The sequence below is a fragment of the Paramormyrops kingsleyae genome, chromosome 13, assembly GCF_048594095.1.
Source record: "Paramormyrops kingsleyae isolate MSU_618 chromosome 13, PKINGS_0.4, whole genome shotgun sequence".
Classification (NCBI taxonomy): Eukaryota; Metazoa; Chordata; class Actinopteri; order Osteoglossiformes; family Mormyridae; genus Paramormyrops; species Paramormyrops kingsleyae.
The window spans coordinates 13,758,398-13,776,851 of NC_132809.1; the positions used below are offsets into that span (position 1 = coordinate 13,758,398).

The following is an 18,454-nucleotide window of genomic DNA, read 5'->3' on the forward strand; positions in this document are numbered from 1 at the left end:
AAGCACGTGGCAGTGAGGAAATGTGCAAAAAAAAGAGACCAAAACTCTCCACAAGTAACGTATTTTATTGACAATATCATGCAATCATCAATTGTTATACAGGTGGCTGCTATGACAACCAGCTACATTGTAGGCTAAGAGATCTCCCCTGCATAGTGTTTTTGCTTTGGCATAAAATAATTTATTTGGAAAGCAGATTCTGGGATACTAGTCACATTCAGAGAGCTGGGAAATAGATTCTGAAAATGACTCCAGTATGGAGTATTAGTGATCATCATCCACTGAATTGAACAGACTTAATCCAAGTCACTCAAAATCTGGCAAAGTACATGTAGGTAGAGTAGTCATGTGGGGGGTCTTGAATACTACTACACTTAAACCCTGGCAGTGTAAAATATTAAATATATAATGATACATTATACCAGTCTCTCTTCTTTGAACATGACCAGTTTCCCTACAAGCACAACAACATATTAAACAACCACGAAGGCACTTTAATTTTCCATCAGTAGAGTGAGAGATACTATCAAAGTAGCACCGCCATTCATTGGGTCACACGGAAAATGCAAAATTCATGTAGGAAATTGGGACAGTGCAATTCGATAGTGAGCCTCCACCCCCTGCTCACTAATATATATATATATATATATATATATATTTTAAAAAATAGCTACAAATCTAGAACAGTATTTTTTTTTTTTTTTTTTTTTTTACACGTCAGACAAACTCCAGTATTATGTCACAAAATAGCCACAGAGGTACAATGTTGATTCTATCAATCTTTAAAAAAGGGTAGCTGAAACCACATTCTTTGAAATAAGTTGCTTTTGTGTATATATATGAAAAAAAGTTAAGACTGACAGAAATTCCACCTTTGGGTCAAACGCGTTTTGTGAGACATTTCACTTGTCACAGGTCATCGATACGTCACCAAACATTCACCGTCTCACGGACACGCAGACCCCACCCAATGTAAACAAGACGGAGACAGAAACCCGAACCCCAGAAAAAAGACAGAGCCCAGTATCCCGGAATACCGACGCATAGCACTCTGTAGACAGCGACTCAATGGGAATGAGCACGAACTACAAATCACAGGAGTCAGAGGGCAGCATCAGAAGACTCCTCCCACGTCCCCCTCCAGCCAATGACGAGGTTTCAGTGCTGCTTCCTCCTTCTCAGGTATCTGGCACGCTGGGCCTTGTGCATCTGCATGCCAAGATGGATGACCACACTGATGGGAACCAGGGCCGTGGTGACCCAGCCCTGGGGGCACAAAGCAGAAAAGGAGGCCTTTAGCACAGGTGGATGGAGGCCAGCTATTGGACCAGGGGCGGAATTTGGAAAGGGGTAGCAGGGTGAACAACCCTGGGCCCTACACCTAGGGCACCCCTGCTGATCGCGACAACTTCCTGTTAAGGCAGTAAGTAGTGTGACATCAGCTAGTTATATATTCACCTATGAGAAATGAGCAAATGAGAGAGAGAAAACATGAATCTGGTGCATGTAAACAGACAGAGGTTGGAGGGACAGCAGAGGAAATAGCGCCTCATTGTGCCCCTCCAACAAACTATTTTTGCCACCCCCATCAAGTCTTCTGCATTTACTGCCACTAAAATTTTATTATACAAGATATTAATATAATGCCCCCCGAACCAAGACAAAACCTTAGCTTCGCTCCTGTATAGGACAGACACCAGCTACAAGCTTTAAAGGCTGGCCATTTTCCAGGGGGATACAGTTACTCACCATGATAGCATGGGGAAAATAGCCATTGGTCTGGTTCTGGAGACCCACAGTCGACAGCTCTGCAGCTACATAGCGTTCTGGGGTGGGCTTATCCAGAGTGGGCTTCCTGATTTTGGTCATCTTCGTGGCCACGAAGAATGGGAGCACGCTCTGTGCATGCAGTGAGGAACAATGGAGGGTCATTCAAAGATCTGCACCTTAAAAAAAAAATGACGCTTTCCACAAAACCAGCACAAGACCGAGCTGCTCCAAGACGAAGGGGCCCTGCCCCGCCTGCGAAAGCAGGACCGGCGGAGACTCACCTGCACGATGATCCCTCTGTTCTTATACTCCGCATGAAGCCCTCGTGAGAAAAAGTCCACAAATGCCTGAGAAGGGAGAATGCAGTGTAAAGGCTGGCATGTGCAGTGAAAATCCAGTGGCCAGCAGCACAGGAATCAGCAAGGCAGTTCATCATTACATATGCAAAAAAAAGTAATAAAATCAGCTTGAAAATGAACATACAGTTAAAATGCAACTATGGAGTATGAACCCGTTTTTGTGGCACTAGGACAGTTGAGTTACTTGCCTTGGTGGCAGAGTAAACGGTGAGTAGGGGAATGGGGTACATGCCACTTGCTGATGAGATGTTGAGCACCACACCCCTGGACCTGAAACAGAAGCATACCCAGACTCAGCTCTTTGCCGACTGGGTTTGGACTGCTGGAAAGGGGGGGGGGGGGCGATACTTATGCTCCACACGTGGGGTAGGTGGGGTCAGAGAACAGGCAGACATACCTGCCTTCTCTCACAGTACGGCATGCATTAATCTAACTTTGCCTCGCACACTCTCTGTCTCACACACACACCCTCTAGCATGCCGGGCTCTATTCATGGCTGCCTCATGTGTTGCCATGGCAGCAGTTTCCTCACACCGTGCACCCATAGCCGCAGGATGGAGAGAGGAGAACCGGAATACCCGAAGCTCGGGCTAGCTGGGGTGGGGGGGTGGGTGCTGACCAAGGAAAAGCCCCTCTTCTCCGTGCACACTCACTCAAGAGGAAAAAGGTCACATGGGGATTTAGGGGGTGAGGGGGTGGGCTCCACAAATCAAATGAGGCACCCTGATATCTGCTTGGAGCCAAACGATTGCGATGCAGAACATTCCTATTAATTCCTATGGTTTTCACAAAGGCAGCAGGTCAGGGATAAGGATTTAATACAGTTTAACGAGTAAACATGGAGTGGCTTCCCGTGACTCCCCCGTGAAAGAGGAGGAATCTCCCCAGATCCCAGTGGCACCACTCACCGTTCCACCATCCCGGGCAACACCAGGCGTGTCATCTGAACAAACAGAAGAACAGTTTTACCAGAAGGCAGAGTCAGAAATTCAGCTTTTCCTGTAATGGTCTAATGCAAAAACAGAGCCTGGATCATTTAAACCAGAGTTTCTTAATCCGATCCTTGGGGACCCACAGCTGGTCCATGTTTTTCCTCCCTCCCAGCTCCCCATAGCAAAATATGGACTGTCTGTGGGTCCCTGAGGACCAGACTGGGAAACACTGGTTTACGCTATTTAATATAAATCATCTAAAATCATTAATGAAAATCCTTTGTGAAACTTGGCTTTATTCAAAAATCTAAGAGGGGCTATATAGAATTCACAAATCTTCACTTCCCATTAAACTCCCCGGAAACCCCCCCGTTAATCGTGCGTCTTGTGTGAAATACACTTTACATTTCAGGTAATCCACTTCATGTGCATTATAATGAAAAATCCACACCAAACTCTTCCAGAAGTGAGGATAGGGAATGAATTTAGCCACCTGATGCTACAGGTGTGACCCCTTTCATTCCACATCGCTGATTGTTTTTTAACCCAAAGCATTTTTAAATGTTGTGCGGAATAATCACGTTTAATTCTACATGTACACATAGCGGGCAGCATGCAGATTTACGCAGTTAAAATCGGTTACTCAATACCATTTCCACTGCGATGAACACACAGACAGCCTGCTGTGGAGGTCCGGGGGGGGTGGGGAGGTGACATGTCAAAAAGTTAAAAGATTGGGGGGGGGGGTGGGGTTTAGATGCCAAGGAAAGGGGAGAGGCAGAGAGGGGGAAATGAAGAGAAGATCTGCGTGGGTGGAGGATAGCAAATCGTGGGGGTGTAGTTTGCCGTTGCTTTGGGAACCAGAGAAATTGTGGGTACAACAGAGGTGGGGGGGGGGCACACTTCAGGCCCCTCCCACTCCCAGCGCTGGAGAACAGTGCGGCTCCCATCAATCATATCTCTACGAAGCCGTATCTCCAACAGTCAGTGCAGTGAATGCAGATTCATTAACTAACATGCACCAACCTGGCAGACTGACGAGATGTTGACGTTTATCATGGTGTTGATGAACTGAAACGGAAAAGAAAAGAAGTGACACTCATGGAAAACAAAAATGACACGCAAAAAAAAATAAACATATAATCTGAATTACTGCATTAGTTTAATATGATCTCTTTGGCCAATAATATACCTTTATAGAGACTGCAAAAGCACAACTAAACACAGCCAAATGTAATAAGAGAGAGAGAAAAAAAACATCAAAACTCACACTTTCTAAATGCTGGATGTTAAGGAAGAACTCAGGGTAGTAATAGGAGATTCCAACGTTGTTCACTAAGGAGGAAAAATAAAATGTTTCTGTTCTTGGGAGCGTTGTTGCGCGTAGAATACGAAGTTCTGATCGCCAGCAGGTGGCAGCAAATGCTCAGTAATCAGTGGTGGTGGAGGGACACTTAATGCTTGGCAACTCACACATGGAACACACAGCACTGGCAAAAATGGGACTTGAAAGGCAAAGCAATATATAGCAGAGGGGCACACACACTCACACACACTCACACACACAAACTTAGGGCTGAAGACTGGCTTTACAGTGCCAGATCACTGCCCATTTCCTGAGGAGATTCAGTTTGGGCAGAACAGTGTTTTTCTTGATTAATCCCAAATTAAATAAAGGTGTAGGTGGCCTGCCAGGGGCCAATAGGGGGAAAGCGATGGAACAAAAGGGAAGAATTGGGGGGGGGGGGGGGCAGTTCCCATTCCAGACGACTCCTCACCCAAGACTCCGATCTCCAGGCCAGCCAATCCGCTTTCGATAGTGCGATACACGTCTAAGGACCCAAAATCCACAGAAATGGTCTTCGTCTCCACATTGTACAGACACTCTGGGCAGATGGAAATACGAGGATGGAAAAACTGAGAAGTCAGTTGTACCTCCCCTGATTCTGTGTTTTCCGCCCTCTGCTTCATCCTCATGTTGATACCCCCCCCGAACACCACCCCCCAGCGCCTGTTCCACCATTACCACACAACCAGCATTCCCCAGATTTCTGAGATTAACCCGTGCAAGTACACCATTTACATACAGCAGGGGGCGCTGCACCACTGGGCACTGGGCAAACACCCCCTCTCTTGCTCCCCTCCGCCCGCTGCAATTAGAATTTATTGTCTTAAGACCCATTTATCTGAACAGCATTCAGTGAATTACAGTAGGAAAATTCCTGCGAGGTGCCACATGGTGAATATTCGCAAAAAAACTCGTAGGCAGGGGACACTGGCCGTGCAAGAGCTACACACTGGGCGAGACTCGGTCTGAATGAAGAAAATCCCTCTTAAGTCAAGCCTGCATTTTTTTAGACCTGAAATCAAAAGGAGAATCAAAATAGCACCTCTTTAAATGACACACATACAGTGTTTGGGGGGGGGGGGGGTGTAGCCAGGCCTGGAAGCCTCCGCGCCCGGCTCGTGACTTGGCCGACACCACCCCCTCCTGCCCCCTCTCCCCCCCCCCCCCTCACTGGGCTACAGGCACGACAATGGAAACGACACACTGGGTAGCTGCAGATCCCCATCCAATGGCATCGCTTCAGCTGACGTCAAGAGCCCAGAACTTGGGGCGGCTGCAAAACCAGGGATTACCATTAAAATGGCGCCATTTCTGCCTGTAGCCGCCGACGCCCTATCCAGACAAACCGTGCATAGTGCCACCGCTGGCCGACCCTACAAATCAGTACCTCAATGTGGAGACTGACATCCCCATCACCAGCACCTATCAGCTGGCCAGTGCTGGAATGGGGAGGCCCCTCCACCAGCTCCTAACTGCCACTACCAGTTTCCCATTCAGCCAGCCCAGCCTGTAATTCCAGTGCTCCCATTCAGAAAAACGAGGAGATGCGAGAGAAAGATAACTGGAACTGCAAGTCAGAATAAGCCAATGAGAAACAAAGGAAGAAGAGGGGGGGTGGTGCGGAAACTGCCATGCTACCCCCTCCCACGCCTCCGGCGTACCAGCCGCTACGAGCTATGATGTTTGTGTGTATGTGCGGGGGGGGGGGGGGCTGGGAGCAGACGCAAGTGACAGCCTGCGTCCGGTTGGGTGGGGCTTGCGGACTTTCTCCTCACCGCCTGCACGCTGCGCTCCTTCCTAAAAATACATTTTCCATGATGGTCATCAAGCCATCCAAATGGGATTCCGGACTCACACGGAGAAGGAGGGAACTGACCCAAAAGGCAAAAAAATGATGCTTTTTTGGTTTCCGCTTCCAAAGGTCCGTCTGTATGGCCTCCTCAGCCAGCTGTGTGACGGCGTCATGTGACGCTTCCCTTCCAGAGCCAGTCAGCGTCCAGAGGCTCAGGCCATGCAGCCACACCATGGCAGCGACGGGTCCTTCGGGCACGACGGGAGGAGGCGGACTGAGGACACCCAGCCCATCCATCTCCACAGCCCGCACCCCCCAGGCCCTCGCGGGACGTCGCACACAACCGTGTGCTGATGCTGAAACCCCTTCTGTCCCTGATCACAATGACCCCCGTAGGGTGGAGCGAGGGGGGGGGGGGCGTTCTCCTTGCTCCTGCAGGAATGGCGTCACCAGCGGGTGTGTCAAAGCGTGTCCGTGACCCCCCCCAGTGAGAATGGGAGCTGTCCACTGTTTACAGCCGCACCCCCCCCCCCCACCTCCCCCCGGACAGTGCTCTGCCTGAGAAGCCCCTCCCCATCACAACGTCAGCAGCCTGACTTTCAGCACAAGGCTAAAAATAGCCAAGCTCATTAACATCAGACTGGCTGCCACTGAATGGAGAGCAACTGTGCACGGATTCAACACGGAACCTCACACGCACACACGCCAATTACTATCTAGGGAACATTTAAGCGACTTTAACCTTCCCCCATGAGCTTCCTCAAATCTCAGACCTCAGGCCTGTCGAATAACCTATACCCTTAGTTTTTTATATAATCTTTGTGACCATGGGGACTTCGTGTGTAATACACGGTGGAGGTAGGGGGGTTAAAATGAACTTCACGAGCCAGTGAAACAGCAGCTACCCACTCAATAAGGGGGAATGGAGCCCAAATTGCGCATCATAGGCACATTGGAAAAGCGTACGCGAAGGGGCAGACGGAGAAAGACGGAGCCATCGCATGCTGAGAGATGGCGCCAGAGGGTCACAGACAGGGGGCGCACTCACCCAGCGACTTTGAGACGTCATCCAACTTCTCCTGGGAGCGGCTGATGAGGACCAAGGCAAAGCCCCGTCGGGCAAGCTGTGGGGGGGGGGGGGGGGGGGGGGCACACAGAATAATACCGTCAGTACCAGCGACAAGAAAAACACCACAGTCCAGTAGTACAGGGCTATCAGGGGTAGAGGTGGACATTTCAGATCCAGAAAGTAAAAATCCAGACTGAGATTATACTCAGCTGGTTGGTGGAACCTGAAAGAGTCACAGTTACAGAGAGGCTGTTTTGCTGAACGGACTGGTTGAAACAAAATCTTGGTCCGGATTTTTACTTTCTGGATCACATATGTCCACCTCTGATGAGAGGCATCAGCTACGGTGTCACCTTCACTGCTCATTCAAAGATGGTAGAGGGCGATGCCAGATACCAACTAGTGTTTCTGGGACCAGGTGTAGGAGCCTAATCGGCTGAGCGCCACCTGCAGGTCAGCTCTGCTTTAGTCAGGCTTGGATCTGGACTCACTTCATCCATGCGGTTAAACGCAGAATCACAATCCCAAGCAAAGGGGTACGTCAATTCAGGAGTTAAACCCGCACCATGTCCATGAAAGGCATGCACGCATACGTGCTCAGCCCCCCACCCACCCCATCAGCACATTAAAGGCCCTCGTAAACCACCACCCCCCCCCCCCCCCCCGCCTGCCCTGATCTCCCAGAGAAACCTCTCCAGATGAGTCACCGTGATTTCCGTGAACGAAATGAAATATATACAAGGCCCAGGAAGCTTACCTCCCTCGCATAGGCTTTCCCGATGCCATCTGTGGCTCCTGTCACCACTGTGGGGGGGGATGGGGGGGGGGGGGGGGCGAGTGAGAGGTCACAAAAGGCTGATGCACGTGTTTAAGCTCAGTATTTTTATTTGGGGGGGGGGGGGGGGGGGGGGATTACCAGAACCACCATTCATGTTTGTAAATAGAGCACCACTCACATCAGCGGTGCAGCTCCTACCCAGATTACATTCCCATATTGCCCGGACTCTGCCATGCTGTGCTGGACACTTAGAAGATGAAAAAAAACAGTCCATCTACCCAAAATTACTGAATGGGCCACTGCAGGAACAGGGACGTCTGACCAGAGAACTTGGAACCTCAGTCCCACCATAGTTGCTCCACAGTCCTCACCCTGTCCAGAAACCAGCTTTACACATTCTGCCTATGGGCCACCCCCTACCTGATAGCATGTCCATGTCTGAATGGGGATGCTGGGAAGGAGAGGATTGGAAACCAGTATGTATTCATACCTGTAATAATGGTGGGTGGGTTACTTTACCTTCTCCCTTCCAGTACTGCTACTGGCCAACAGGGTAGGGCCTAGGCAGGACGGACACACAGACACACGCACGCACGCACGCGCACACACACACACACACACACACACACACACACACACACACACACCTCTGCACCCCAAGAGCCACAGAACTCTGCTGATTAAAGATTAATATGGGCAGCTTGCAGTCACTGTAGCTGCACTGGAGAGGAGAGGGAGGGAGGGAGGGAGGGAGGGAGGGAGGGAGGGAGGAGAGGGAGGAGAGGGGAGGGAGAGGGTGATGACGAACAATAAGGCTGAGAAAAGGGGTGGGGGGGGGGGCAAGGACAGATCCTGGGGGCTGCTAAAAATAGAAACGAAAGAATGAAAGGCACAGAGGAGAGAGAAGGAGAAGGGGAATAACCAAGAGTAGAAATGAGTCATTTACAGGGAGGGGGGAGGAGAGTGAAAAAGGAAAAGGTAATCAATCAGATGGGTGCAGACGGTTTCTCCCGATTCAGACAGTGGTGGCCCAGTAAGTTAGCTCTCTACCTGCAGAGGACCAGTACCAAGTCACAGTCAGCAAGTGAGCAAAGTCCTCCCAAATCCGCGGAACGACGGAAAATGCCGTCCATAGCAACAGGTTTTAGCTCAGGTGCCAGCCTGTTACACAATGCCAGGGGGCCCAGTATGGCAGTGGTGTGTGCTGCAGATGCAGTGGTTGTGCACAGACATGTGGAGCTACCAATTTTCTCTCTCTCTTTCACATCCACACACACACACACACACACACACACACACACACACACACACACACACACACACACACACACACACACACACACACACACACACACACAAACGACTGCAATACTCTGGAAAGCTCAGTGCGTGTGTCTACTGGGAACAGAATGCAGGAGAGTTGTGCTCTAAACTCGTGCTGTTGGCACATACATGAGGTCCTTGGTCAATCATATTCAAGCAGGTAAACCTGCATGTTCGGAGCAATGATCATTCATATTGTTCAGTGGTAACCTGGGGGGGGGGGGGGGACAGACCACGGTCATCACAGACTCATTGCACCACGGGCATCTGACACCCAGATTCCCCAGGACTATCTTCAAGGTGGACCACTGTCCTTAAACGTTAAAGGCAGCAGTCTCAGTCATATCTGCTGGATTTTTAACTGCAAAAAGCACACTGAAGGCCCACAGCTCAATCGCTCAGTGCGTGTGTGATATTTTGCACGATATTCTGCATGTAACAACATTACAGGACGCTGCCCTTCTCCCAGTCGAGCTCCCGCCGGGATTTAATTCCCTTCAATCAAGGGCCGATGACGTCAGTGACGCACGGCAGAACGAGGCCATGCAGCAGTGGCGTCTGTACACAGCAGCCTCAACATGACCGCCTCTGACGTCCATCCATCCATAGGACCACACGGGCACCATGAATATGGGAGGCGGGTGCTTTGGGGGGATTGAAATCTCATCTCCTGCTCGGTTGGGGTCCTGGGTGCAGGGGCGGGGAGTCGGGGGGCAGGGTGGGGGTGGTTAAAAATGCCAAGCTCCCTGCATGGGGAAGACACGCACTAGTGTATGAGCACACTGGCAAACACTGACGTCCCTACGGCAGCACACTGGCGTCCCTACGGCAGCACACTGGGAAACACTGACATCCCTACGGCAGCACACTGGCAAACACTGACATCCCTACGGCAGCACACTGGCAAACACTGACGTCCCTACGGCAGCACACTGGCAAACACTGACGTCCCTACGGCAGCACACTGGCGTCCCTACGGCAGCACACTGGGAAACACTGACGTCCCTACGGCAGCACACTGGGAAACACTGACGTCCCTACGGCAGCACACTGGGAAACACTGACGTCCCTACGGCAGCACACTGGGAAACACTGACGTCCCTACGGCAGCACACTGGGAAACACTGACGTCCCTACGGCAGCACACTGGCAAACACTGACGTCCCTACGGCAGCACACTGAGAAACACTGACGTCCCTACGGCAGCACACTGGCAAACACTGACGTCCCTACGGCAGCACACTGGCAAACACTGACGTCCCTACGGCAGCACACTGGGAAACACTGACATCCCTACAGCAGCACACTGGGATCCTACAGCAGCACACTGGGAAACACTGACATCCCTACAGCAGCACACTGGGATCCTACAGCAGCACACTGGGAAACACTGACGTCCCTACAGCAGCACACTGGGAAACACTGACATCCCTACAGCAGCACACTGGGAAACACTGACATCCCTACAGCAGCACACTGGGATCCTACAGCAGCACACTGGGAAACACTGACATCCCTACAGCAGCACACTGGGATCCTACAGCAGCACACTGGGAAACACTGACATCCCTACAGCAGCACACTGGGAAACACTGACATCCCTACAGCAGCACACTGGGAAACACTGACATCCCTACAGCAGCACACTGGGATCCTACAGCAGCACACTGGGAAACACTGACATCCCTACAGCAGCACACTGGGAAACACTGACATCCCTACAGCAGCACACTGGGAAACACTGACATCCCTACGGCAGCACACTGGCAAACACTGACATCCCTACGGCAGCACACTGGCAAACACTGACGTCCCTACGGCAGCACACTGGCAAACACTGACGTCCCTACGGCAGCACACTGGCGTCCTTACGGCAGCACACTGGGAAACACTGACATCCCTACGGCAGCACACTGGGAAACACTGACATCCCTACGGCAGCACACTGGGAAACACTGACGTCCCTACGGCAGCACACTGGGAAACACTGACGTCCCTACGGCAGCACACTGGGAAACACTGACGTCCCTACGGCAGCACACTGGGAAACACTGACGTCCCTACGGCAGCACACTGGGAAACACTGACGTCCCTACGGCAGCACACTGGGAAACACTGACGTCCCTACGGCAGCACACTGGGAAACACTGACGTCCCTACGGCAGCACACTGGCAAACACTGACGTCCCTACGGCAGCACACTGGCAAACACTGACGTCCCTACGGCAGCACACTGGCAAACACTGACGTCCCTACGGCAGCACACTGGGAAACACTGACATCCCTACAGCAGCACACTGGGATCCTACAGCAGCACACTGGGAAACACTGACATCCCTACAGCAGCACACTGGGATCCTACAGCAGCACACTGGGAAACACTGACGTCCCTACAGCAGCACACTGGGAAACACTGACATCCCTACAGCAGCACACTGGGAAACACTGACATCCCTACAGCAGCACACTGGGATCCTACAGCAGCACACTGGGAAACACTGACATCCCTACAGCAGCACACTGGGAAACACTGACATCCCTACAGCAGCACACTGGGATCCTACAGCAGCACACTGGGAAACACTGACATCCCTACAGCAGCACACTGGGAAACACTGACATCCCTACAGCAGCACACTGGGATCCTACAGCAGCACACTGGGAAACACTGACATCCCTACAGCAGCACACTGGGATCCTACAGCAGCACACTGGGAAACACTGACATCCCTACAGCAGCACACTGGGAAACACTGACATCCCTACAGCAGCACACTGGGAAACACTGACATCCCTACAGCAGCACACTGCCGCTGCTGCTCCCGCTAAATATTCCAGGGGCTAAAAAAAGCAGCAGCGAGATTAAAAATAGCAGCCGGCTCCGCAGCCTTGTCTGGTACGGCAGCAGCAGTCGAATACCAACGAGACACTGCCCCTCCCTCGCTCCCCCCTCCCTGCCTGCTGCTCTCGCATGCTCCCTCCCCCCACACAGACCCAGCTCCACCCCACCCCCGCATCACGCTCGACCCCCTTCCCAGCAGGCATGGCCGTGAGTCCACAAGCCTCTACCACACAGCAGGCACAGGGGGGCGCCGGTGGCCTGCAGTCCCACCCCCCCACCAATCACCCACCCCTACCCTCACGAAGCAGCGAGCCTGTCTCCATACCACTGCTGCAACACTTCCCTCTGCCTTCCTTTTTTTTTTTGCCTGCAAAAAACAGCCACTGAAAACCAGCCTGCTGCTGCAGACCATATTTGCCCCACCTTGTGGTGCCCTTCCCCCCCCCCCCCCCAGCCCCTGGCCCCACCCAGACCCTCTGCGGCCGCTGTCCTTGAACGCTCACCTATGTGTGCAGTTATGCAATCCTGTGCTCCCTGGCCAGGCCCATCCCTCACTGCTGGAGGGTTCAGCGGCACAGGGCGGCACAGGGCGGCACAGCGCGGCACAACGCGGCACAGCGCGGCACAGCGCGGCACAACGCGGCACAGCGCGGCACAGCGCGGCACAACGCGGCACAGCGCGGCACAGCGCCCTCTGCACCTCCCTCAAGACGTGTCACTCTCAAACCGGCATGACAACATACAGGGTCTGTAGGGAAGAGGCTACATTTGGGGTTTCATTGTTTAAAATTTAAAAAATACTGGTTCATAAATAGTATTCACGGGCTCCCTGACCACCAGAGTATCGCCGCCGGAACCATTTTAACTGAATTAAAATAAAAAAGAAAATCACGCCAACCGCAACCTACACAGAGGCCATGGTACACCAGGACCAAAAATGGGAACGCTGCCGTAAAAACACACGCGCCGCGACACGACTGGAATCCAGGGTAACTGGAAAAGCATGAAATTCTACAGTACCCACTAGAGTCGGCGGGCAAACTTTACGGCACATTGCACAACCCCAGGATACCATTTCTATCCATCGCTGATGACGTGCACATCGCCCCCCTGGGGGGGATTAATCAACACACATGAGGGAATGACCTTGAACACCTGAGCGGACCGACCACTGACAAGATTAGCAGCTAAAACAACTGGAGAATCTAGAAAATAGAGAAGCAGGGATGTATCTGAGAAGCAGGATGCACTGCAGGGCTGCAGTGTCAGAGCCAGGGGCAGAAGACAGGCAAGAAGAGCAGGGCAAGTCCACGGGGCTGCAGGCTGAGCACTAGGGTTAAAAACCTTAGGGACAAAATACTACACATCTCTGATACTGTGGCGTTAATGTGTGTTGTGAAGATTGGGGGGGTATTCATGTTTATTTTACTTTTTTTTTTTTAAAAGAATTTTTGTGATGGAACAATGATGAGCTTTTGCAGAAAAGACAGTCAGAATATCTGGTTTCTTTATACAAATTTTTTAAATGTGAGTCGTGACACAGATAAGGGAGGGAGGGAGGGTTGGGGAAAGATGGTTCTCTGCAAGGGGAGGGAGAGAGGGAGGGAGGGAGAGAGAGAGGGAGGTGGATTGGGAGGAGACTGTTCTGTGCAAACGGAGAGACAGAGAATGAGAGATCAGCGATGGAGATAGGCTCATCTGAGGTGGGGGGGGGGGCGGAGAGCAGAGCGGGAAATGAGGAGTCGCGGTTTACCCAGCAGCCTCAGTGGCAGCACGTGTCACTGAAGGTGTTGGTCACGTGAGCGGCTGCATCATAACCTCCCCGAATCCCCACCCCACACAGCAGAAAAGGACCCTCTCTCTCACCCCCTCCCTGTCTCTCAATCTCAACAGCCAGTCAGAGGCGCCATTCACAAGAGGCGGGGAGATTAATGTCCATGAGCTGGGAAAGGCCGTTGACAGGCAGGGACCGGCATCCCGCCGATTCACACGCGCCGGGGAACATGCAGCGGTTCATTCACACATGTGCGCGTCTCTGTGCCGTGAATGGTGCCAAGACTATTCATAAAAAGCCACCCTTTCAGAGAGTATAGACCCCATAACAGACACGAATGCTGCAGAAATTGCCTCGATGTCAGAGTTGGGGGGGGGGGGGGGGGGGTTAAAGCAAGAATGCCTCAAACCTCTTACACAGAAATGTATTTAATAAACATTTCCTTCATGGGGAGTCAGGGTGCACAGGGAGGGACAGAGATGAAGCAATGTGCCAGCACCCTAAAATACCCCCAAAGCTAGTTATTGTAAGATCAGCCACCATGATGGACTAAACTCCATGTGTCTGCGGTACTCGACCCCCAAAGCCCGGATCGCGACCCTCGGGGCAGAAACGCTTTGCTATGGAGACCAATGACCACCACCCACTGTCCTGTGGTCTCCCCCAGTCCCTGGGCAATTTTGCGCTGTTGCACTGCTTCAGCAACTGACTGCATTGATATATAATCACCATGGATCTGGGCACAAAGAAGATGTCATTCAGCATCTTACATAGAATCACCAACCTTAAAAAAGGGGACGACGACAATCTAACAATTATTCTTTATAGCCCATGACAAAGGCAAAGATATGACGTACGTCAAATAGCCTAGGAAGGTACACATTATCAAAAGAGATGTGAATTCTCACGAGCAAAAAAATAAATAAAATAAATGAAATTAAAAAATCACTGCGATTCACGTTCACCGCGTTATACTCGAGTTCACCAGCAGGGGTCTCCGACGCAACACAATCGGAATCTCCGCAGGACACGGGCCACAGCGACCAAAGAGGGAACCCCCTCGCTCACCAAGCAGAGCTTTAGAGGGTCAGGGTTCGATGCCGTGTAGCGCTCTCAGGACATTAATTATATTTTAAATTCATCGTGAGGTAGTTAAAATCTGAGTTCTTGTAAAAGCGCTATATAAATAAAATGTATTATTATTATTAAAATAAACTATGTAAATAATGGGGTTAAAGGTAGATTGTTCCACATCACCTTGTTAGGAGAGCAGTTGCGTTGACGTGGTAAAGATAAAAATCCCTGCTACACAATAGTTTAAAAATATATAGCCGAATACTTCATACGCTTTAGTGTAACTTATTAGCACTTCATAAACTTTTGCTTCTAGAGTACGTCACCTAGGCTATTACTGCAATATGCTATTTATAGAAGCAGCAAATATTTTCTGCGGTGTTGGAATGATTGGTTTCAGCAAAAAGCCAAGCAAAAGTTACAGTCAGGAAACGCGGAGCTGCTGATGCATGCAAGGCACGTTTATCGAAGTCTTGTTAAGCAACAGACACACTCACGTGGCAAGCATCCTGCTCTGAAAGTAACAGTCATTAATCTGACATCACATAGTAATAGCAAAGGAATGTCGCATATCAGATAGAATAAAGAGCCTTGTCTAAAATGGCAGACTTGCGACACCTGGGACCAGCATAGCAGGAACGAGTGCAAGTAAAACTCGTTGGTGGCCGCGTATTTGCGCGCTGGCAACCCCTGGCACTAGTTCATGTGTCGTAGCCTGGAACTCAACTTATTCCAACTTCTAGACTGGTCAGACCTGAAATCTCCACTGTCGGTTACTGGGAGTGCTTCCTCCATGTTTTTTTCCCTTAACCCAACAGGTTTGCCCACCCACTGAAAAGGAACTAACTCAGTACTGGAGAGCAAAAATGAGTCATTCGTGCATAGTGTACATTTTTGTACAAGTAAGCGGATCACCAGGCAACAAGCGACTTTCACGCAAGTGGTGCAAGTGGAACCCGGGGCGCTGAAACCAACGGAACAAGAATATTCGTGCTTGTTAATGATACAGCTCACCCCCACCTCATGCAATGTAACTTTAATTGTGGTGTACGCAGATCTAGATTTTCATGTCATTAATAATGACGTCAAATTATTTTATCGCCATAATACCTTTCACTCGTTGCTCCAAGCAGAAGATACAACGTAAAGCATGTAATACTCGGTTTTTGAGCTGGTTCAGTAAATGGTGTACATAAGTCCATGGATAGAACGTGATTAAACGCAACCCAATTAAAAGGAATGGAACAAAATTTTAAGAAGTGCAGCTCGCGGAAGAGATTGGGGGATGGATAAGTGGGTCGAACTGGGCCAAGTAAATACCTGCGGTTTGAGGGATCTCGCACTCGCCATCAACGCCGCCAGACGCGCTCATTATGCACGAGACGCATTCCCACCAAGCGCGCTCGGTGACGCAGTAGTGGATGCACACTGTGCATGTTTGAAGTGTGATCGATTACATTCAAAGGGGGTGCGATTATTCTGTTTAACCAGTAACATTTATCTAATTTCTTATCCAAGTCAGATTAATATGAGAGTGGAGAAAAATGTAATTCTGCATATTAAAATCATTTTTTAAAAAAAAAGATGCGCAGACCCTGAATTCTACGAAAAGACCTCATACACAGGTACATTAGGTAAAATTTTACCTAGGTTTCCAATTAAAACGCTATTTCAAAAATGCTTTGTACATAAATCGATAACAGTTTAACTTACAATCGAAGCATATTGTTCTAACACATTTCAATAGTCAATAAAGCGAGTTAACACTAAAACCATGCTGAATTAATTTTGTGTATTTCAAAGGATTGTAAACATCTGAAATATATGTGATGACGATGTTAACAGCCAGCGATCTGCTCCCCTGTCATACTATGACAATTGGCATTTTATTTCCCCCCCATAGTTAGACACTATAAGAAATATGAACACAGCCGATCCTAGTCAACTCACCTGCCCATTTCCCAAGCTTAGTGGAGATCAATTGGCCATTCCCCAACACCCATATCCGAAGCCCCAGGAGCAATCGGTAGACAAACCACACCGATACCCAGGCCGCTGTAAAAGCACCAACCCAGTACAAAGGCGCCTCAGCCCAGTGTAGTAAGACCTTAACGGTGAACGACTGCATGACAGCGACTTACAAAACAGTGCCAAAGCGTGAATTTGAAATTAAATTACCCTATAACGTGAGATCCCTTTAAGCTAAAGCAGCAGCATGACACAACTCTTTAAGAGTCTGCACAGATTGGAGTGCACGCCCCCCACCTACTCTTTCGGCTCCTGGCAAGCCCATCTCTAGTGAAGATTGGGTGAATATCTTGTCAATCAAAGGATTCTCCTCTGTGTTTGGTGAATTTGGGCGTCGTCTGCCGAAGGTTCCTCTCATTCATCCCCTTTTTTTAGGAATACTAGGGGAGGGCTTGTTTCAGTCTTGTATAAGAACTGATTGGACAGGCATTACAGCAACCTGAAATCTAGGATTTTATTGGCTCTACTTCGCGCAAGTTTCACTGTCGGAGGGAGTATTACAAAACACCTTAAACCCACGCGTTCGCTGTTCTGCCCATACCATTTTATGAATGGACAGTAATTCCGATTGGTGCATACCCTTATCCTCAAGTCCCTCCTACAGTGGTGCTTTTTGAACAATTCATACGTTAATATGAGTGCCAATCAAGATCCTCTGAGTTTTTGTTGCTCAAACGATTCGCTCTTCAGCATTAAAATACTGCGGCACCAGAGAAGGACTTTCGTGAATTCTTCTTTTATCTACCTTTAAAATGTTATTTAGTCTCGTAGACATAATGTATATCCCTGCACGCGTTTCATGTGTGACCACAGAAGCGCCACAGAAAGCAGCCTTCCGTGGACTACAGCTCCCAGAATCCCTGCACGCTGGAGAGACTCGCGAGAGAAAATTTCGTAGCAACTTTTACAAACACGGAAGAAGGATTGCGGTTATATAAACATCTAGGCAGCCCTACTCACCGAGCACTCCACCATGTGAGATCACAGCTCATAGATTGTTTCGTGAGCTACTCTCACACATAGCACATGCAAAATGTATGTAGACTAACGTTGGACCAAAAACAGTTGTACTATGCAGAATTGTTTCGATGTTCAAAAGAGTTAGAATATTCCTGTTAAACCAGCAATCGTGACTAGCTGAGTGTTTGGCTTCAGTATGTTTTTAAGTCGTTGTCGCCATGTTACCGGGGTTTCTAAGACTTAATCTGGAATTTGACATAAAAATAATAAACACCAGCAATGTATTACACACGTAACGCACGTTTTAAAGACAGCTTAGTAGGAAACTGCAATTGTTTCAGAAAAATGTACATATAAAGATTTAATTTTTTGCGCTAAAAGAAAACATCTCCTTACCAATTATTA

At 49.8% G+C, this 18,454-nt stretch overlaps 1 protein-coding gene across 3 annotated transcripts; it reads right to left on the reverse strand.

Moving 5' to 3' along the window:
• Nucleotides 1–49: 49 nt before the first annotated feature.
• hsd17b12a (hydroxysteroid (17-beta) dehydrogenase 12a) lies at nt 50–17,411 on the reverse strand. 3 transcript variants are annotated; one of them, XM_072698234.1, is made up of 11 exons: nt 17,331–17,411; nt 8,028–8,074; nt 7,250–7,325; nt 4,840–4,947; nt 4,332–4,396; nt 4,088–4,132; nt 3,038–3,072; nt 2,318–2,399; nt 2,052–2,117; nt 1,750–1,899; nt 50–1,266 (listed from the first exon to the last, which is right to left on the reverse strand). In XM_072698234.1, coding segments are annotated over exons 1-11 (783 nt in total). In that variant the 5' UTR covers nt 17,332–17,411; the 3' UTR covers nt 50–1,158. The 3 variants fall into 3 exon arrangements, with proteins under 3 accessions (XP_072554335.1, XP_072554333.1, XP_072554334.1); XM_072698232.1 differs by lacking the exon at nt 17,331–17,411 and adding an exon at nt 17,012–17,317; XM_072698233.1 differs by lacking the exon at nt 17,331–17,411 and adding an exon at nt 16,382–17,001.
• Nucleotides 17,412–18,454: the final 1,043 nt, after the last annotated feature.

Bases quoted from the DNA above. Each gene is read 5' to 3' on its own strand.
- hsd17b12a (XM_072698232.1), bottom strand. From the start codon at position 17,189: ATGCAGTCGTTCACCGTTAAGGTCTTACTACACTGGGCTGAGGCGCCT. The intron at 3,073-4,087 runs GTTGGTGCATGT...CTGTTTGTTCAG, and splicing joins ACATCTCGTCAGTCTGCCAG to ATGACACGCCTGGTGTTGCC. The intron at 1,267-1,749 runs GTGAGTAACTGT...TTGTGCCCCCAG, and splicing joins ATTTTCCCCATGCTATCATG to GGCTGGGTCACCACGGCCCT.